Here is a 21,990-nt window from a genome sequence, read left to right on the forward strand (position 1 = left end):
GGGTGGGGGGGCAAACAGAAGTTAACAATATTGTCAACCTTCCCATATTTAAGGATCATATTAGATGATAGAAGCACCTGGGCCCCCCTAAGAAATAGCAAGCGAAACTTGATGGCTAGATCAGTGGTCTCAGTATTTGACTTTGCGAGTAGGCTGAGTGCGAGATCAAATGAGGCATTGTTGAAAATGCCATTATCACAACAGAGACCGAGAGACAATAAAACCAGTTGCACTGTCCCGCTAACAATACTCAAACACCAGAGTAACTGATTAATCAATAATTTTAACCGGGGAAGAAAATAAATCCCCTCTGTTTCAGGATGTTGGTTATCACCTCTGCAGTATCCAAAGATATAAGAGTATCCAAAGATATTAACATATACACCTCACTAAATTATCGTGACATGCACACCCTCGTAAAATTGTACCACCAGGGTGGACTCAACCATATATGGAATGAGAGTTCTTAGATAAAGTCAAGCTGGATAAGCAGGGATCCAGAAAAGTGATTAATTAAAAATATCTCTAGGTATACCCAAAGATTCTTCTTTATTTTGAGGATAACTGGGGTATGAATACAATCAAAAATCTCTTGGGTTTTGTTTAATATAATAATTCAACTATATCCTCTATGCCAACATGTTTTGGCCCACACCAAGAGCCCAATCGGGTCTGAGGCCTTCGTCGGGGCTGTGTATTATGTGTCCCTGCTCTCATGTGCACGCACACCATGCACATTTGTGAGGCCTAAAGCTCTTACATGTCTTGATCTGCTATCCAGAGGATTTTCCTCTAGTTTTTTTAAACCAAAGGTCATGCTGTTCATGATCTACAGATAAAATCTGACTAAAAAGTAAATTGTATCTGCTGCGCCCTGACAGAGGAACTGTTGGCAAAAGTTCCACTCCAAAATGGGTATCAGCACTGTGTGGGGCTGTTTTTTTATCTTGAAACTATTTTTGTATTTTGTGCATTGTAACTGTTTTTGTAATACAGTGTGTTGTGTACAATCTGTGTACTTCTCACTTGGGTTATGTATGGTATGATTGATGTCCGTCTGGCTTGTGGTATCATATTGTTGTTGTATATTTTTTATATTGCTTTTTTGGGGGTTGCTCCATTTGAATTCTGTACAGCAAAGTGTTTTATATGAATGAATTTACATATAAATGAAAAAAGAAAGAAGATTTTTGATACAATAAAAAATCATACACAGTTATTCTTGTGGGACAATGTTGTTGTTTCTTATTTAGGATGTATTACCTGTGTGTCAGTTTATAGTTAGGGAGAGGTTTTCGTTATTGTTTCTGGTGTAGGGTAGTACAGGACATCACATCAGTGACATGTACATGCATGTGCTTTTCCACCACTGATCAAACAATAATAATAAAATGAGCAACACCAGACATTACTTGGGACAGTCTGTATGCCAAAGTAGAATCATCATGGATTCAATATGAGGAGACTAATCTCAAACCCCCACCTTCACTCCTCCCATGGGTTCTCTGTAATACTTTGTTTCTGCTCAGAACTATCATGCACTGTGACAACCTGCCTGTCCCACCACTCTCGCATCCTATGGGGTTGTCCACAAACCTTTCTCTAAGGCTTCCCTGCTCAACATGAGCCAAGGTTAGATACCATCAGTCTCATATTCCCTCTGCCGTCGCCCTAGGTTTCAGGGGACTCCGCTCCCCGTGACTTTGTGGCCTGGACATCCATCCCATTCCATTCCTGTGCATACTCTCCTGAAAGGTGGCCAAGGTTTCCAAATCCTCCTGTAGTTTGTCATTCCTGCAGCTAAGTTTCAAATTGAATTTCTCAGTGCCAGCCCATTCTTCGTTATACCTGTACCGCAGCGTAATGAGGTGGGCCCTAGTACCCAGCCACCCAATGACTCCCTCATCTTGGCTAGGACAATGACCAATAGTAAGAACTTCCATTGTAATTTGTCATCTCTGAGTCTACTGACAATGCCAAGTAGGCCCGTCTGGGACCTCTCCTTCAGCGCAAGCACTGGCACTTCCCTCAGATTTATTATCACCCTTTGTCAATTATAAGGAGGCACCCTCACTCCCACATATAGGACCACCCACTCCTTTCCCCCTCACGAATCTAACTAAGTTTGATTGGCATTAAGTATGCATAAAGCAGGAAATTAAAGTGAGCCAATTTAAATCTGGCATTGCAAGAGACTGTCTTTACTAATTCACATGTTGCTTTAGAGTCTGAGTCAGAGAGTGGCTCTGTCTGTTCCTCCCCTCATGCTCGTCATGCCACCGTTTTCCTCCTTGCTCTGTCTGACTTGAGTGTTTTGTGTAACTGTGCCACGAAATGTCTAACAAACTAAGCCATTAGTAGTGAATGCAGCATGTCCATGACCCGAGGAGTGCTCAGGAACTCCAGCTAGATCTCTTGTGCCCTGTGTGACAGTTTATTGTGCTGAAAGAACTGTCCCCCCCACTGCAAACATCTCTTGTGACTCCACAAATGTAAGGAACACCTCCCCTGGATATGAGTGGCCCAGCATTTCGCAGCCCCCTCCCTCCATCTCTCTACAGACATGTGACCTTCATTAGTCTAAATGGGAGTAATGTCCATATACTCAGCTCCCTAGCGAAGGATGGTCTCTCAAACCCTGTTGTGACCATTCACTCCCAGACATCTGCCACCTGTCTGACCAGGTGCAGGGTGTCAGGTGGTGCATGAGACCTGTGCATGGCCAGTTTCAGCAGCATGTGCACAGTGCACCATAGTTGCTGCAGAGCAGTCTTATCTCCCAGTTATCGTCCCCAGATCCCCATTAAGCTGTGTGTTGCAGTTTGGGTGCATAATAGTAAAGCTCCAGGTCTAGAAGGCCAATTTCACCCCTCAACATATCTTGCTTTAATTGGGGGAATGCATCTCGGCTCCTCCTTCCGGCTACTCAAGTGAGATCAATAAACTATTGTCTTAAATAGGCTGCATGGAAGCATATAGAAAACATTCTGTATGGCATATAAACATCTGGGAAGGAACACCTTTTTTGAAAATGTGACTCTCACTATCATGGAAAGCAGCAGAGTGTTCCACAAGTGACTGACGGTCAACCAATTCACTAGCGGCTCAATACAATGCTGAGCTGATCTGCCATGGAATGGCCCACCATAATGCCAACCTGAAGGAGGTCATCTCTCAGCATAGCCCCAGTGGGACTAAATCTATCTCTGGCACTCCCTGCAGTGCCCCCAAGGGAAACAGCAGGGTTTTACTCCTATTAACATGGAGACCTGCCACTGCCCCAAACAACTCCAATTGTGCTAGAAGCTGCAGTACCACTTCAGCAGGGTGCTAAAGGTAGAACAAAACAACATCCACATATAATTATATGAGGTGCATCACTTCCCCACCCTTATATCTGCATCACTCATGTCATAACAGTACGTTGCCGCCAGTGGTTCTATCGTCAGGACAATGCTTTCTTTATACTTTAGTGCATGAGGGAACAACTTTTAAACAGTATTGTTTCTACGTTCTGCCATTACTTTACAGATTGTTTTCATATTTGTGTAATTTTCCTTGATACTTGCTATCATTCTAACTAAAAGGGTAGACAAATTAAGTATTTTCCATTTACAATGTAATTGCTTTCTAAGCTTTTAAATACCATAGATCCTCACACACCATTCTCCAGTTTACTCAAGGATACACTAAAGAAAAATGGTTCACCCTTGTTGAACCTTCATCTTAGTAAATTTCTGCTTACATCAAGATTGTGATCTCGCATCCCAAAAAGCTTGACAGTGAGATTCATAAACAATGTTGTATGGTGATCTGCATTCAACGTACAAATAGGGAAATCAAGTCATAATAGAGCAATTTGGACTAAGAAATTAGCAAATCTGTGTCTGTGTAATTCTAGAAAACGTTGTCAGGTTCAAGTCATCTACGTGCAAGAGGGCAGTTTCTTCTGTTTCTGTCCATGTCTCAACATCACCTGAAGTTACCAGGTTGCTATGCTTTGGAATACATTCAGACTACTGCAGATAGTTGCATATAATCTTACAGGATTTAATAGGTAAATCTAAATCATTGGAATTGGAGGAAAAGCAAATGTGAGTATTTAATAAATGCTTGAACAGAAAAGTTATTTTAATATTTAGAAAAGAAAGTGTTTGATGTGATATTTTTGGAAATGTGTTTTGCAAACCAGAATCTGCTATATGTTGTGTTAACCTCAAATAATCTTTTACGAGTGGGATTTGAATTTGTTTTTCGGAGAAGAGGATAAGGTTCAAATGAGGCAACTTAAGCTTCAAAATCTGGCCACTTTCACATTGCAGGTGTGAGAAATTAGGTTGTTGGTTTACTGGGGTGTGAACCTTGGTGTAGCAACAGCCTCAGTCCTTTGCAGAGAGAACCACAACAAGTCACTAAACTACCCTGTGATTAACCCTGGGTAGCTTGGCATAACATGTAGTCAGACTTAATTTAGAGGCAATGTCGAAAAGTATTTATACTGCACACAAAAGAGTAAAAACACGCCACATGAAAAATACCACAACAATTTGGATACATATTAATATTAATAATACATTATCACTGAAATGACAAAAATTCAGGTGAACTGCAGTTAGGAATCTTCAAAGCGCCAACCGCTGACATCTTTTCGCTCAAGACCGGGTTAAATTCTAAATATATGTCCAACCATGATAGAGTGCAGTTTGGATACAAGAAGTGGATTGGGCCTAGTCAGCGCTTCCCTTCGATCTTGGAAGAATTGTCAAGAAGAATTTCCTGAGGAGGTAAATTTCAGTGGGGTAAGTCCGCAGGCACTGTCCAAGGAGGACGTGTCTTATAGGGGAGCCCTGGGTTAAAACTGCAAAGAAGATTTCTATGTTCAGATTTAGATTCTTTTCTGGAAGTTGAAAATCTTCGGCGTAAAGAGCCAGGAGGCTGTAATAAAACGAAGTTCCAGGGGCTCCGATATCCCTTTGGCAAAGGACTGCTGAACAGGATTTGCTCCTGTGGAAAAGAATATAGCAGGAGCAGCCGCAAAGTCGGGTCAACCAGTAGGCAGACCTTGTGCGGATTGACGAGAGATTTTGAGACCAAAAATGTCAGTCCTCAGATTTAGATTTTTGGCTATCTGGGCACATTTAACACCACAATCAAAAGTCCTGGATAGGTGGGATGCCACTTGGGGGTTCAGGACTCTCTCAGCCTGGATCCTGGTCCAAGTTCAAGATGCTGGTATCCTTTTGTGTTCCCTGTGGCTCTGAAAAGGAGGCCAGCAAACTAGCCTTTGGAGCTACTGTGATAGTCCTGGGTGTAAGTGAAGACATAGGGCTCAAAGAGTATGGCTGGCCTCTGAGGGATTGAGGCAGACTCAAGGCAGCAATCAGTCATTCCAGGTACAGCAAAGCAGTCTTGCACAGTGCATAGCAGGTCACAGCAACATGAAGTCCTCTGAGAGCCTTTTCCACAGGCCCAGAAGTGAGTTGAAAAGTGGGTCTCACAGTTCTTTTATACCCAGTTCTGACGTTTGTAGATGATCTTTAAAATACATGTAATTTGCTTACTTCCCCGCCCTGGCCTTAAGCTGGTTGAAGTGTCTTTGTGGAGGTGAACCCTTTATGTGAAGGCAGAGCACAGATTTTTCTGTTGTAAGTGGGACTTTGCTCACCTCTGCCCCTCCTATCCTGGCAGCTGATGGTCTGTTCAGGCACACCTAATCCCTCTTTTGTATGAATGTCTGGGAAAAATTCACAAAGTCTAACTTCATGTTAAACCCTGTCATGAGACCCAGGAGAGGCTGCAGGGACAAAGTGGTTTAGGGCAGGGAAATGCCAACTTTCTACATGTGCCAGTACTGAGTTCTATTTAGCAATTGACTTAAAGCTAGAGGACATTGTAGCTTTATCAATGCTCTCAACAAAAAGTAAATTTCACAAAATTGTTTTTTATTTTCCAATCTTCTTCTTCATTTACAAGAAATACAATTATACAAAGCTGACTCATCAATAAACGAACAACAACTATTCAATTCAATTCAATTAATTTATATAGCGCGCTACATACCCAGAGGGTCCCAAGGCGCTTGGAGAAGGGTGGGGGATTACTTGTCATATATCCAGGTTTTAAGTTGCTTTCTGAATGCTAGGTGGTTCTGAGTGAGGCGAAGGGGAATGGGAAGTGAGTTCCAGGTTTTAGCCGCCAGGTAGGAGAAGGATCTTCCTCCCATGGTGGTTTTGTTGATGCGAGGTACAGCAGCAAGGGCTTGGTTGGAGGAGCGTAGCTGGCGGGAGGGGCTGTAGAAGGAAAGTCGTGTGTTGAGGCATTCGGGTCCAAGTTCGTAAAGTGCTTTGTGTGCGTGGGTTGGGAGACCGAATGTTATCCTCTTATTGACGGGGAGCCAGTGGAGGTTTTTCAGGTGACCAGAAATGTGGTCGTTACGCGGGATGTCTAGTATGAGTCTGGCTGATGCGTTCTGGATGCGTTGGAGTTTTTTCTGAAGTTTTGCGGTGGTACCGGCGTATAGGGTGTTTCCGTAGTCCAGGCGGCTTGTAACCAGTGCGTGGGTGACCGTTTTTCTAGTTTCGGTGGGGATCCAGCAAAATGTTTTTTTGAGCATGCGAAGAATGTTGAAGCAAGATGATGAAATGGCGTTGACTTGTCTGGTCATCGAGAGTGAGGAGTCCAGAATGATGCCCAGGTTACGTGCGTGGTCTGTCGGGATGGGTGCTTTTCCAAGGGACTCTGGCCACCAAGAGTCGTCCCAGGCAGAGGGGGAAGTACCTAAGATAAGGACTTCTGTTTTGTCGGAATTCAGTTTCAGACGGCTATGCTTCATCCACTCGGCTACTTCTTTCATTCCTTCATGTAGGTTGGTTTTGGCGGTGTTAGGGTCTTTGGTGAGTGAGAGGATAAGTTGAGTGTCATCAGCGTAGGAGATGATGTTGAGGTTGTGTTGGCGTGCGATGGCCGCGAGGGGGCTCATGTATACGTTGAAGAGGGTGGGACTGAGTGAGGATCCTTGTGGCACACCGCAAATGACTTCAGTGGCCTCTGACTTGAATGGTGGGAGGCGGACTCTCTGGGCTCTTCCGGCAAGGAACGAGGTGATCCATTCCAGTGCTTTTCCCTGGATTCCGATGTTTCTGAGGCGTTGTATCAGGGTGCTATGACAGACTGTGTCGAAGGCTGCGGAGAGGTCGAGGAGGATGAGGGCGACTGTGTCTCCATTGTCCAGTAGAGTTCGAATGTCGTCTGTTGCTGCGATGAGTGCGGTCTCAGTGCTGTGTTTGGCTCGGAAGCCGGACTGTGAGGAGTCGAGGGATTTGTTGGTTTCGAGGAAGGCGGCGAGTTGGTTGTTGACAGCTTTCTCGATAACTTTGGCCGGGAATGGAAGGAGCGAGATGGGGCGGTAGTTTTTGAGTTCGGTGGGGTCAGCTGTGGGTTTTTTCAGAAGGGCGCTGAGTTCGGCGTGTTTCCAGCTTTTCGGGAAGGTGGCGAAGTTGAGGGAGCAGTTGATGACGTCTCGGAGGTGTGGTGCTATGATGGGATCTGCTTTGTTGAAGATGTGGTGAGGGCATGGGTCTGTGGGGGATCCTGAGTGGATGGAGTTCATCAGGCGGATGGTGTCCTCAGTGGAGATTGGGTTCCATTCGTTAAGGATGTTCAAGGGGGGCAAAGGTACGGCAGAAGGTTGGGTGGGTTGGTCTCCGGGTTGATTGTCGAAGCTGTTGTGGTTGTCTGCGATTTTGTCGTGGAAGAACGAAGCTAGGGAGTCGCAAAGGGTTTGAGAGGGAGTGATGTCGTTGGAGTTGGCAGTGGGGTTGGTAAACTCTTTGACGATGTTGAATAATTCCTTGCTGTTGTGGCCGTTGTTGTCTAGTCGGTCTTTGAATGCAGCTTTCTTGGCAGTCCGGATCAGTTGGTGGTGTATCGGGGTGGCGTTTTTGAAGGCGTCCCTGGTGCTGGTGTTTGGGTCTTTTTTCCAGGACTTCTCAAGGGAGCGACAGAGTTTCTTGGATTTCTTAAGATCATCGTTGAACCAGGGGGCCTTTTTGTTTCCTAGTTTGATTTGACGTTTTTTCAGGGGTGCTAGGTTGTCGGCGCTGTTGGTTAGCCATTGGGTGAGGTTAATGGCTGCTTCTTTGGGGTTCGAAGAGTGGGCAGGGGGGTTTTGAAGAAGCAATGAGGAGATCTGGTCGATGGTGATTTTGTTTCAGTTTCTTTGCAGAGTAGGTTGGGGATGGTTGTGGGTTGCGGTCTTATTGTAGATAAAGTAAACGCAGCTGTGGTCCGTCCAATGGAGAGTTGTGGTGTGACTGAAGGAGATATGTTTGCTGGAGGTGAAGATAGGGTCGAGTGTGTGACCTGCGTAGTGAGTGGGGGTATTAACAAGTTGTTTGAGTCCGAGGTTGGCGAGATTGTCCAGAAGGGCGGTGGTGTTGCTGTTGTTGGTTTTTTCCAGGTGAAAATTGAGGTCTCCCAATAGAATCTAGTCCTCGGAGGGGAGGGCGTGTGGGGTGATAAAGTCAGTGATGTCTTCACTGAATTGTGCACGGGGTCCTGGTGGCCTGTTGAGGAGGGTGCCTCTGAGTGTGGTCTTGGGGTCGGTGTGGATCTGGAAGTGAAGGTGTTCGGAGGTTGACGTCTGAGCTGGTTGAGATGCGGATGGAATTCTTGTGGACGATAGCGATGCCTCCTCCTGTTTGCTTGTTGCGGTGTTTTCGGATGATCTTGTAGCCTTCCGGGATGGCTATGGTGATGTCTGGAGCTGATGAGGCGTTCATCCATGTTTCTGTTAGGAAGGCGACGTCCGGAGAAATGGTGTATAGTAGATTCCAAAGGTCGATGGCGTGTCTGTGGACCGAGCGGGTGTTGAGCAGGATGCATTTTAGGTGGTTGGTGTCAGGTCTCTGTTTGGTGTTAGTGGATGAGGAGTTGGTCTTGGTGCCGTCAAACTTGCAGGAGTTGCATGTGAAGGGTCCATGGGTGTGTCCAGGGCGGCTTGGGCGCAGTTGGGGAGTCGGCCGGGGTTAAGGGCTAGTAGGGTGGAGCCGGTGTATGTAATGCGGGTGGGGTGGGTGGGACGGGGACCAGGGGGTCTGGCGCTGGGCGCGGTCCAGGCGCGGACGGGCGTAGACGGGCTTACCTTTGGCGCACCTTCGGCGCGCATGGGGCTCGATCGCTGCGCGTGAACGCTGCGCGCAAATGCATCTGTCATATGTGGATAGTGGAAGGGGAGGGGCGAGGGAGGGTCAGCAGGGAGGTGGGGTGGAGATCAGGGGAAGGAGTCAACAACAAACAAAATGGCAGCAGCAAGCAGGCAATCCCAAAACAACACAGGGGCACAATGGAGGCGAGCGCGATGCAAATTAAAAGCACAATTGCAGGCACTAATGTTATTTCAGGCAGCACGGTGCAGGAGCTGCTGTCGCACAAGCGCACTATGGGACTTTGGTGCTGTAAATGGTCTCGGCGGATTTCTACAGAAATGCTCGGCGGCCGGGGCGATCTAGCGCTGAGCACTGACTAGGTGCTTCTATTCAATAATGCAGGCTCAGGTAGGGAGTGAGACCGGGTCTCGGCGTCTACAATACCACTTCCAGGAGGCAGGGAGCAGTGAGTGGAGCGGCCGCTTCTGCTGAAAGCAGGACGGTCACAGCGCGATAGAGGTGGGGCAGCGAGGTCAGTATCAGTGGGAGGGAGGGTCAGCAGGGAGGCGGGGTGGAGATCAGGGGAAGGAGTCAACAACAAACAAAATGGCAGCAGCAAGCAGGCAATCCCAAAACAACACAGGGGCACAATGGAGGCGAGCGCGATGCAAATTAAAAGCACAATTGCATTAAGACATACATTATTTTATCAATCCATTACTTGATATAAAACACCTCACATATTCAATGTTCTCTCCCAACCGTTTCACATTCAATCCCAATTCATAACCCACTCCATGCATTCATCTGTCCAACCCAGGGAGTGGCCCAATTGTATTCATAGTTGTAAAAAAGGGGCTCCCCCCGAGGAAACACAAACGCGCACTCCGTCAACCAACACAGCAATAATGGACCCAGTTATATTGCACCACCAAATGAATTTATACAGTTGAATCCTAAACTATACGTGCATTAGCCACAACCATTTAGATTAGAATGTGTTTGCTTGACTTAAGAGGGCACAAGGTCCAGGCGTTTCGAACCCTGTGATTCCCAGGGCTCTCCTCAGGACCATCAAAATATAAAAAAACACAAAAAAGAAAAGAAAACACATAGTTTCTTTCTGCTTAGAACCATTAATCTGTACAACCCAGGTGAGGTTGGCCTCACAGTAGTTTTCCACTACCAGGAGATGTAAAACTTAAAAGTACATGTCCAGCTTTTAATTACATTGCACCCTGTCCTATAAGCTACCTGGGGCCTACCTTAGTGAGTGGTTAAAAGGCAAATAAAAGAGGGCAAGGGGGTTACATTGCCAAGTCGAATTGTTAATTTAAAACTGCATTCAGGCTGCGGTGGCAGGTCTGGGACATGTTTTAAGGTGCTACTTAAATGAGTGGTATGGTAAGGGCAGCAGGCTCCCTGGTAATATTTAATTTAAAGGCCCTGGGTATATGGTATACCACTCTACAATTAAATGTAATATGTAAATCAAGTGTAAGCCAATTGAACTGTGTTCAGGGGAGTGAGCACACCAGTTTAGGCTGGTCAGTACGGGCAAAGTGCACAGAGTCTTAAGTCCCCAAAAAATGTATTTAATCAACAAAGGTTAGTAGACTAAATGTTTGGGGGAAGACCGACCTGAAGCTGACAGGTCTAACAGTAGGGAATGAAGGTTATATCCTTTTAACACTGCAGTGTTTCCAGGAGGAATGGAAGCCATTACATCCTACTCACCTGTGTGATCCTGACCAATATGGACCTTTCTTAGTATGAATACTGGCCTGCCCTGTACAGCTCAGGCCACATTTATTGAGGGTTTGCGTTGCTTTTGCTCAAGTGCTTATGCCATGCAGTCCCATCTTACATGGCTCTGCTTGGCATAGTAATTCTGGAGTAACACAAGGCAGCACAAATTGCAGGCTTGCTTTACTTAGTCCTGGAAAGGCATTCCATTGGTAGAGTGTGAGGGTTTGCTTGCATCCACCAATGAAGTTGGGTGAATTCTCAGATTCCCTAACACTTGTAAATCTGGTAATGCGTCAAAATGATACGCCTTCCCAGGGAAGGCATAGCAAGAAGAAATTTGTATATTTCTCCTCGATTTTTTCCTCTTTCTGCATGGGCTGCATTCTGAAGCACACATAAAAAGAAGAGAACTCAGTCACCCTTGAACCATGTTGTAAGGGTACCAGCGATTGTGCTTCTTGGCCACTAGTGTGCCAGCACATAGAGAAAGAGTGCACATTTTTATAGATACGGCACATTCCTGCCCTCTCCATTTGATGCAGCGGAGCAAATTGTCTTGCTGCATTGCACTTTAACAAACGTTAGTAAATCGGCACCTTTGTCTTTAAGGATAGCGTGTTACATTCAACATAAACGCTGTGACAATGGAACCTTATGTATGACTTTTGAGGGATGTGCATCACATTAAAACACAAGGTCATTGAATTACTGAACAGTCTGTTGTCCTAAAGAACAGTCTGCCTAAAGACGTGTACGATGCAGATTGAGGTAAGTTGATTGTGGTATTGGATATGTGATACTGCTTGATATCAGTAAGCCAACCCACCAACTCAAATCAACAGCTAAACAGTTGCAAATAAAATGTTTTGTGTACCTTCAGCAGAGAATAAAGAACATAAAAATATGATAATGTTTGGGGCTTAAAATACTCTGACACTCAAAGCGAACCCCTCGTCAGATGTAATATCTCTGCTCCTGACTATGCATGCTCTCCAGTGATTCTTTTCTATTTGTATCCAGTATTTTGAGTTTGCTCACACATTATAATAGGGTGAACATTGGTATGTGTATAATGATGAAAGTAGCCCCTTACCTTGGCAGATTGGTAAAGGAGAATTCCACTCGTACATTCCATTAGGGTTACGCGTACATGTTGCATTGCTGTTGCCAACCATATGGTAACCCGTTTTGCAATAATAATGCACTCTGCTATCAAGTCGACCTCCAGTTTTATTGAAAATCCCTCCGTTCGTTAAAGTATCTTTGAAGCTGCAATATGTTGCTGCAGGGATAAAATAAGTATTGTTAACTGTTATTCAAATTCAGTGATACCTTCTACTGTAAGAATATGCAAAAGCCTACATAATTCATAAAACAGCACAAATCGAAACATGTTACAAATTTGTCGCAAAGGTTAAGCTATTCTCGATGTAATATTTTATTAGCTTTCTTCAGGCTTGACTTGAGTACATGGGTAACCTCACCTTCAAACTCTTGCAACGTGGGTTTTGGTTCCTTAAAAAAAATATATATATATTTTTGTGTTTAGCTTATATTGCTACTCACCTGTGAGCTAAACACTTTTACAATACTGCCAATTTTGCATGCAGTCATTTCCTGCTTCAATGAGATCATGCCAGGATTTCTCCGTGGGTAACAGCATCTGACTTCTTTTGTGTCTTGTTTAGTGTCTGGGATGATTATGCAACAGAAAAATGTAATCAGAAATCCTGGAAACCAACCAATTTACATGGATTGTGTAGTGTCTTGCGTTTTAGAAATGATGGAACCCTTTTGGCTCCTGATAGACTTCGTAGAACTGTGACCTAAGTTTTAGAGTGGAACGTAATGAAGACTGGTTTATAATTTTGAATTTGCAGGTAAACGCAGTCAAATAAAGAAGTGTAAAACTAAGCTGTGTGTGGTGTAGTCATTGGTGGGTACCAAGGCTGGGGAAGACACTACAAATGATGATAAGTTAGGGAATAAATAACCCGAGGATCAACATTGCCCTCTCAGAGAGTTTGCCATGTTTCAAGCAAACTGCTTGTGCATGCCATGTTTGTTACAGTCAAACTATGGAACCAATGCTTAACACATGTGGGGTCAAAGCAGAGCTCCAGCCACTGTAAAGACGTTAAAACCAATGAAAGCATTACAAAGAAATCTACATATCATTAACCAGGACCCTGCTCGTTAAATTGTACATAAAGGTACAACGCTGCTATTCCATATACGGCCACACCTAATTCAGAGTGATAACGCTAAAGGAGGATGCAATCAGGTTTTGAAAGAGCAGCATTAACAACAGTGAATTGCAAGATATTGCTGCAATCTGAAGTGCTGCGAGGCAGAGATCAACCAGGTGTCTGGCAGTATTATGAAATGCCGAAAAATAAAGCAAGTCAAATACAAGAAACAGTCATCTGCTTACCAGAACTGAATGATGAGTCATACCATGGAGTTGTGCAGAGTAGACCCAGAAGAAGTACCCAGGGTTGCATCTACAGAGTTGATCAGATCTGAATTGTCATGCCATCAAAGCTGCTGGGTAGCGGCTCAGGACAACTCCAGAGGTCTCCAGAAAAGTGAAGGTCTCCCATGGAGACCAAGAGGCAGGTTGAAGGTCCATGGACTTGCCAAGTTGACCAAAAGGCCAGAACAGCACAGGGCCTTAGAGATGATTTGTAAAAAGCAGATCCAAGTGGGCAGCAGACAGTGTTTGAGAGAGCTCCAACCCTCAAAGTCAACCACTCCCAGAAAGTACTACAATGCTGCCGCATTCTGGAAACCACCACCATTTGATATCGCCAAAAAGCTAAAAATTGGCAATAAATCGTCTGCTTTGATAGAGACATTTGATGATTTCATTGATGCACTTGAAGAGACTGATAATAAACATATTGTCAAATATCTCAAAAACTTGCTGGTGACGGTGTAAAATAAGTCATATGAAAATGCTTTGAACTGACAAAGACATATCATCAGATTAAAGAAGTATTGAACTCAAGTTTAATGCCCAATGTTGATTACAAACAATAACTCTTCAAACATCAGAAAGTATATACATTTGTAGAGAGACTCGACAAACTCATCCGACATTGTAAGTTCAATTAATTTAATGACGAAGAAGATATGCATCTGATAGTTATTGACAGATGCTTATCAGATTCATTCAGAAGACAAATGCTGAGAGAACCTCTTAGTCTGAAATGAGTATTAACCCCTTCGCTGCGGGGCTAATTTCCCCGCGGTGCTGGGGGAAGGAGGGCCGCGCACGGCGCCGCTGTGCTGATGACGAGCCCAGGCTCGTCATGCAGCACGGTGCTCGTGTGCTCATGACGAGCCTGGGCTCGTCATGAACCCGCCCGCGCAATGGAACGCTCAGCACAGCGGGGGAATTAGCGCCGCGTGTGAGCGTTCCACGGCTCATGACGAGCCCAGGCTCGTCATGAGCACACGAGCACCGTGCTGCATGACGAGCCTGGGCTCATCATCAGCACTGAAGGGGTTAATGGCTGCCAAAGCTGAAGAGCATTCTGATAGACAAGCTGCTGATATGGAGGCTGGAGGCTCTCAGAATGAATCTGAAATGAGTGTGACAAGCCAAACTGAACACAAAGTGATGTCTACACATATTAAGACATTTTGTTTTACTTGTGAATTTTCATTTCCACACAAAGGCAAATGTTCGGCTCTTGGACTGATATATAAAGGCTGCGTGAAGAAGAACAATGTTGTGACTGTTTGTAGAGTGAAGGATAAAGTAAGTATGTCACGGAGTGAAGACAACATTACTGCTAGGACATTCCAGAAGGGGAAACAGCAATTACAATGCAGATTTTAACATGCAATACCGTTACAACGCATGTGATGTAACAACGCGTAGCCATTACCATGCATACCATTACATTGCATGCGCTTTTACAATGCATGCGATGTAATGGCTATCCACTTCGTTGTAAGGAAACTGAGGCTGTTTCCTCACAACTGCGTGCATCGCCCCTCAGACGACGCTGGAAACAGGAGAGAGGAACCACAAGGTGAGTGAGGTAAGGGAGATTGCGCTTGGGGTGGGGGTTTACTTTTGTTGTAGTATTTTAATGTTTGTGTAGTGTTGTGTAGTGTAGTGTTTTAGGGTTTAGGGTTGTTTCAGGGGTCGTGCAGGGGAGTGTTTCACTCTAGGGTGTGGACTGGAGGTTGGGGCAGGGTCCTGCTGGGGGTAGTGTTTTAGGGTTTAGGGTAGTGTTGTAGTGTTTGTGTAGTGTAGTGTTTTAGGGTTTAGGGTAGTGTCTGGGGGTCGTGCAGGGTAGTGTTTCAGTGTAGGGACTGGACTGTGGGTAGGGTCGTGCTGGGGGTAGTGTTTTAGGGTTTAGGGTAGTATTGTAGTAATTGTGTAGTGCAGTGTTTTAGGGTTTAGGGAAGTGTCCGGGGGTCGTGCAGGGTAGTGTTTCATTGTAGGGACCAGACTAGGGGTAGAGGAAGGGTTGTGCAGGGGGTAGTGTTTTAAGGTTTAGGTTAGTGTTGTAGTGTTTGTGTAGTGTAGTTTAGTGTTTTAGGGGTTAGGATAGAGTTGTAGTGTTTGTGTAGTGTAGTTTATAGGGTTTAGGGTAGTGTTGTCGTGTTTGTGTAGTGTAGTGTTTTATGGTAGTGTCGGGGGCCGTGCAGAGTAGTGTTTCAGTGTAGGGAATGGACTGGGGGTAGGGGTAGGGTAGTGCTGGGGGTAGTGCTTTAGGTTTTAGGGTTGTGTTGTAGTCTTTATGTATTCTGGTGGTTTAGGGTAGCATTGTAGTGTTTGTGTGGTGTAGTGTTTTAGGGTTTAGGGTTGAGGTGTAGTGTTTGTGTAGTGTAGTGTTTAGGGTAGTGTTGGGGGGTCGTGCAGGGTAGTGTTTCAGTGTAGGGACCGGAATGGGGATAGGGGCAGGGTTGTGCTGGGGGTAGTGTTTTAGGGTTTAGGGTACTGTTGTATTGCTAGTGTAGTGTAGTGTTTTAGGGTTTAGGGTAGTGTCAGGGGGGTCGTGCAGGGTAGTGTTTCAGTGTAGGGACTGGAATGGGGGTAGGGGGAGGGTCATGCATGGGGTGGTGTTTAAGGGTTTAGGGTAGTGGTGGGGGGTCGTGCAGGGTAGTGAAGTGTTGTTGTAGGGATAGGACTGGGGGTCAGGGGAGGGCTGTGCAGGGGTACTATATTAGTCTTTAGGGTAGGGTAGGGTAGGGTAGAGTCACTTACCTTGCAAACTTTTACCACAAGTATAGCTTTACCACGCATGCCTTTACGTTGCAATGGCATGCGCGGTAAAAGCATAGTCGTGGTAAAACTTTGTGATGTAATGACATGTCTTTGTCATTGACATCCCGTAGTAATACCTGCATTGTAATAGCACACGTGGTATTGGTATGCAAAGACTCTTTTGCAACCATATTCTTGAAATGTGTATGTTGGATTTTTTGTTGTTTTGGTCTTGTGTAGTTTAGATTAAAAACCTTTATTTTTCTAAACTGTTGTGGAGTCAGTTTGTGGTGTTTTCACTGTTTTACTGTGAGTGTTGATACAAATACTTTACAAATTGCTTTTGGATAGCCTGACTGCTTGTGCCAAGCTACCAAGGGGGTGAGCAGAGGATATCTAAAGAGTGTTTCCTCCTTACCCTGACTAGAAGCAAGGGTCCCTATTTGGACAGTAATACCTACCTCCGCCAACTAGAGACCCCCAGTTCTAACAACAGGGTTGAAAGTAAATAAAAGGCCCAGTTCTAACAACAGGGTTGAAAGGAAATAAAAGGCCTGTCATCCATGCAACCGCCTTTCTCGAAAAACCATTCACCACACCTTGAACATGTCCGAACCCCCAAATCTTGCATGGGAGAAAATAGCTATTGACATTTTTGGTCCACTTGACAATGGACATCACCTGTAGGTGAATATGGATGAATACTCACAATTTCCATTAATTGGAGATCTTTTATCCACTACTCAAGAGCAAGTCATTGAAAGACTAGATGACATTTTTGCAACATGGGGTGTTCCACCCATAGTGAAGTCTGACAAAGTGTCCCCCTTTCAACAATAATGAGCATTTACATAAAAAAGATCAGAATAGCACACCTTTGTGGCCACAGGCCAACAGACTTGTTAAACCTTTTATGAGCATGCTGAAGAAAGCAGAGCACCGTGCTATCCTTGAGAAGCTCAATTCAAAAACTTTGTTGAATTCTACCTTGAGAGCTTATCGCTTAACACCCCACTCGACCACAGGTGAAAGTTCTGTGACACTGATGTTCGGGAAAGCAATGAACATCAAGTTACTTCAATAGACCAATCAGAGAAAGAAATATGGGAGAAGTTTGTTTTAAGATCAAAATAGGGTGGAAATGTAGTTGTAAAAATGCCAATATTTTAGGGGTCTGTAGGAGAGAGGTTTTATTAGCTTGAAAAATAGTTATCTCTGTAGTGGAAAACAGGCTTAATCATATGGATTGACAAAGCTATGAGCAGGAGCAGTTGCCAAGAGATTCAGTAGGACTGCGACTAAATTCCTATGTCACAGGACACGATCGCCGTTCACTACCCGGCACCAAAATAAGGAACTGGCATGCAGGGAAACAACAGTTCCCATCAGCAGTGGATGTCGGATGTTAGAAGCACTGTTGTGCGTGATGTTCCGAATGTGGAAAAGAGAAAGCACCGGCAAGAGAAGCTGACGATTATTTCGTGTTTTTTCGATGAATGGTGGCCATGTTTCTGGACACACCTTTGAGTTTCCTTGTCTGGTAAGGGTGCCTTGTGGCACTGCTCAGTATTTTTTGTACATTGTTTCATCCAAGGAGTTATTGGTACAATCGATCTCGGAGTGTCTATCTCCAGTGGGCTCTGATTTGCATATTTCCCTGCGTTGGCGAGTCCTTTAGCTTTGGGGACTCATGCAATGGAATATAGTTATTTAATTTATGGCTACATAAACCTTTTTCTCGTGAATTACGAATACTTCCCTGTTGGAGAGTCCGAAGCAGTGACTCATGTAGGGGAGTATTTTTTGCCTCATTTGGGATACCTGGTTTGATTACTGACGGAGAGTGCTTTCTAACTCTCATAACAATTGTTTGCTATTACGGGTGGTATCTTTTCTTCTGCTGCCTGACCATTCATATTCTACCACAAACCATATTTCTCTGGATGTGCAATCCGGGTATACAGTAGTAGGAATTTGCTCTCAATATTACCACAATGATTTAAAACCTTATTGCTGGCTACTGTTATTACCTTGAATCTTTGAACATGTATTCATTATTTTGCTACGTTCTGTGTTTACTTTACAACAGGGGTGGACAGCAGTAGGTGGCCCTTCCTATGGAAGTTTTCCTGACATCCTGCACTGATACCAAGAGTAGGTGTAGAAATCTAGAATTATCTACATCACATACTTCAGGGGTATCGAGTATTGATAGAGTACAGAGAGTTTATGTCTTCCTCTGTCTTGATCTCTACAATATACAATGTAAAGAAATCAGGACACCTGCTCACCTCCCCCTTCTGCACGTAAGCATATTTTTCCTTCCAGGTTAGTGTAAAGGATGGGTATATAAAATATTTGAGGGAATTGTCATAGTAAACTCTCCTTGGTGGACAAGGATTTAAAAAAAAATCCTTTTATGTTCACAGGTCGCCCCTCTCGCAGTTCCCATCTTTCCCTTCCCTCACTTGACCACCCTAAAGTCTACTTGAATCATATCCAGGCTTGGACTGTGGAGAGGTGGACCCCTTTGAGCATCGGTTCGATCCTGAGGTTACGCTTGGTCTGGGACATCATATATTTTGTGTAGGTTTCAGATGTGTACCGCTTGAGGTTTAGAGATTCATGAACAAGAAAAAAAAGGTATGTAAAGCATGGAAATACATCTATGATCCTTAGATTTACTACTTTGTAAGTCTCATGTATGATGCTTGCACCATTTATGGCAAATATATAGATTTACATAGTTACATTAAGACGTTTTCGGTCATGCTTCCTCAGCCGTTAGATTAAGAGGTTGTCAATTATATCTTAAATCACCCACAGAATTAATTTCGTATAACTATTTTGGAGAAAGTACCTCTTTTTTGTGTTGTTGACCCCATTTGTGTGGATTGATGCTGCTATTTCCTGACTCTGGGAAAATAGCCAAGCTCATGTGCTCTGACTGCTAAACATGTCAGAACTGATATACTACTATTTGGCCTATTTGACTTTCCTATAAGCCCATAGCACATGGTGTGCAATAATACACCCATAGCATGGAAAGTTAAATGTCACTACAGCACCATTGTGCGATCCACTGGTGTGAAAGCACATACATGACTCGAGGTCTACCACTGTAGCCTAGCTGCTGCAGTTTTTAAACACCTTTTGACAGGAGAAATCCTCCATTTTAAATATTAAATCACTTTTTACTAGTTGGTGGTTACTTTTGCTCCTTCTGAGTCTTGGACGCCCCAAATGTCTAAGTCTAGATCTAAGTTGTCTAGAGTGGTTTGACCACTATGTAATCTACCCCAGCCACCAGGAGGGGGCGCTCTTGGCCGCTTGTTGCTTATTTAAGAAACTTAGTGCACTCCTGTCGCAACATACAGATCTGAGATATGGGATATCTCCAACTGCAGTGATATACAGATCGGAGAAAATGCTTTCTGCAGAAAGGTGCTATTGGTTCCTATATCATCCTCCTATGTGATCTGCCACAAGGAACTGGGCTTACCATATATAAAAGATCACATTAGAGCATGCCCTGCTTTACTTTGGTTAGTAGTATGGAAAAATGCAGAAGCCACTTTAGCCAGGCATAATATTGGAGACTGTCTTCAGTGTGAAAGGGGACACCAAATCCCATATTTAACAGCTGTTGAGTCTGTTTTCGGAAAGATTGGTTTACAGCATGTCTTCACAGACTCTGTAATTAAGAAATTTGTGCAGCTATCCCTGTTTCCTTTTGCGCATACCACTAGATTAAACGTGGATGGAGGGAAGTTACAGCTTACTTAAGCATGGCTGTCGTCAGCTTTCCTTCCATCTGCCTCTTACAGCAAGAGGATGCTGGAAATGTAGTTTGTTGTTTCGATTTAGGGCTGCCTCATTAAAATACTTATTATGCTATCCCCTGGGTTTTTCAAAGAACCTTGATGAGCGCCCTTGCCTCTATGATGGGAGTTCTGGTCAGTCCATGCAGCACTTTGCACTCTTTTGCAAACTTTATTTATGATATGCGAAGCACTTTTTACTTCCACTCATTAAAAGCACATTATGGACTTAAAGGTGACATTCAGTTTTCTCTTATAAACGACAGATGACGAGACAAGCTTATATGTAGGCTCCTTTCCTAAAGCGGCAGTTCGAGCCCGGCATACCATGCTTTCTGATTAAGATGATCCTGTTATAAAAATAGTGAGTATAAATGCCTCTATAGGTTTGTTTTTATTTTTGTGTGTAATAAATTGTGTTTATTCTCTATGATGTTTCCCGGTCAAGACTTCCCTCTTGAAACTCTAGTGCTTTTATATGCCACTTTTGTGTGTGGTGAATTGTGTTTTATTTCATATTTTCTCATTTATATGTTTTAATGTGTTCTTACTGTGGTTCTTCTTTTATGGATATTTGATTATCTGAATAAAGACGGCTTTGACTGACTTGACTGATAAATTACCCATATGTTTGCCTAGTATCCCACAAGCCAGAGTGAATTTAAACGTTAACCTGTCCTGACATTGACTTGCTGGGTCACAGAGAGATACACATCCACTTTTGCACATGAGCGAGGAGCCATGATGCACTTTAAATGTTTTCCCAGCCTGGAAAACAATCCAAACCATGTTTAGCCACTGTGCCTGAGTGAGGAATCTTGAATGCCTCTTCCATTATTTCTTAGCCCCAGAAAAAAAAACGCTGATTAGCTCTTTGTCTGGGCCTAGATAGGAGGGGACACACCCCTCAGCAAGAAACAAAGACATTTCTGAACACTAGATACTTGGAAGACTCTTTGGTGCTGTGATTTGAAAATATGCCACCACTATTTATTACCAAAAATGCGGCTTCCATTATTTCTTGGTCAGAGGAAGAAAGTCAAACAAAGATTAGCTCGTTGCTGGGTCACTGATACAGGACACACACACACACACACACACATCTAAACGAGGAACCCAGACATGTATGAACACTAGATACACGAAGGAGTCATTGGTGGTTTGACTTGAAAGTATGCCAGAACAATTTCTTTTCAAAAATGTCCTGCACAGCTAAAAAAATTTGTTTAAAAAAGTTCTCAAATGTCCATGAAGGAAAGTTTCAGAATGTGTGGAAGACAGCAACCTTCCACTATCCATTTTTCCACATGTCTTCCAGCAAAAAGGTACCTTAAATGAGTTGGTGGGTCTATATTAAGTGACAGGGACAGGCCACATATGTGATCATGTGATGTCAATACAGTCTCAATATCGTCAACATTTTTGTCACAGTTCTGGCCTATTCCTGGCCCATGCAATGGGCACAACCACAAACGTGGGATACCATTTTAATCAGGAGAACTTTGGCAAAACAGGATGGTATGGATTTTTGCATTTTCCTGAAGAAGAAAAGGGAAGCTATTGTCTTTTTGTATCCAAACTTCGAAATTTGAAATGGATTCTTGGTAGTAAAACATTTTGGGATTCAAGTTTGTAAGAGATGTCTAGTGTTGGCACCTTCTCCTGGCTGATGGGCAATCCTGCACCCAAATACTGCAGACATCCCCAAAGGAATATCCTTCATCAAGAACATCCACTGGTGTTTAGTGCGTGGATCCCAGCTCAAACTCATGGAAACCCCAAATATATTGATAACCCTTCTCTCAGAAGACCCAGCAGAAAGAGGTTTGGTTCATGCCTATGAAGAAATACTTTCCTGTGTTAAGAAGACTGGAAGAAACAACAGTGTATTGGGGATAAAATACTGAAGAATGTGGAAACGTCTTGCTTGTTCAGTGCACTCTCGCAGTCATTCAGTCAGGTTGAGGGAGGTCTGGCAGCCAGCAAGGGAAATATTAGGATGTGATTGTAGTATCTGTGACCAAACACATGTACCATTAACTGGAAT

The 21,990-nt window shown here is 44.0% G+C and overlaps 1 protein-coding gene across 1 annotated transcript in view; it reads right to left on the reverse strand.

Moving 5' to 3' along the window:
- Positions 1 to 21,990, reverse strand: part of CSMD1 (CUB and Sushi multiple domains 1) — a 3,932,590-nt gene that overhangs the window by 591,616 nt on the left and 3,318,984 nt on the right. The window contains exon 49 of the mRNA XM_086925641.1: positions 11,989 to 12,177. Within this exon, the coding sequence (XP_086781767.1) occupies positions 11,989 to 12,177 (189 nt within the window). The remainder of the gene's footprint in view (positions 1 to 11,988; positions 12,178 to 21,990) is intronic.

Source organism: Lissotriton vulgaris, chromosome 6 (assembly GCF_964263255.1).
Source record: "Lissotriton vulgaris chromosome 6, aLisVul1.2, whole genome shotgun sequence".
Lineage (NCBI taxonomy): Eukaryota > Metazoa > Chordata > Amphibia > Caudata > Salamandridae > Lissotriton > Lissotriton vulgaris.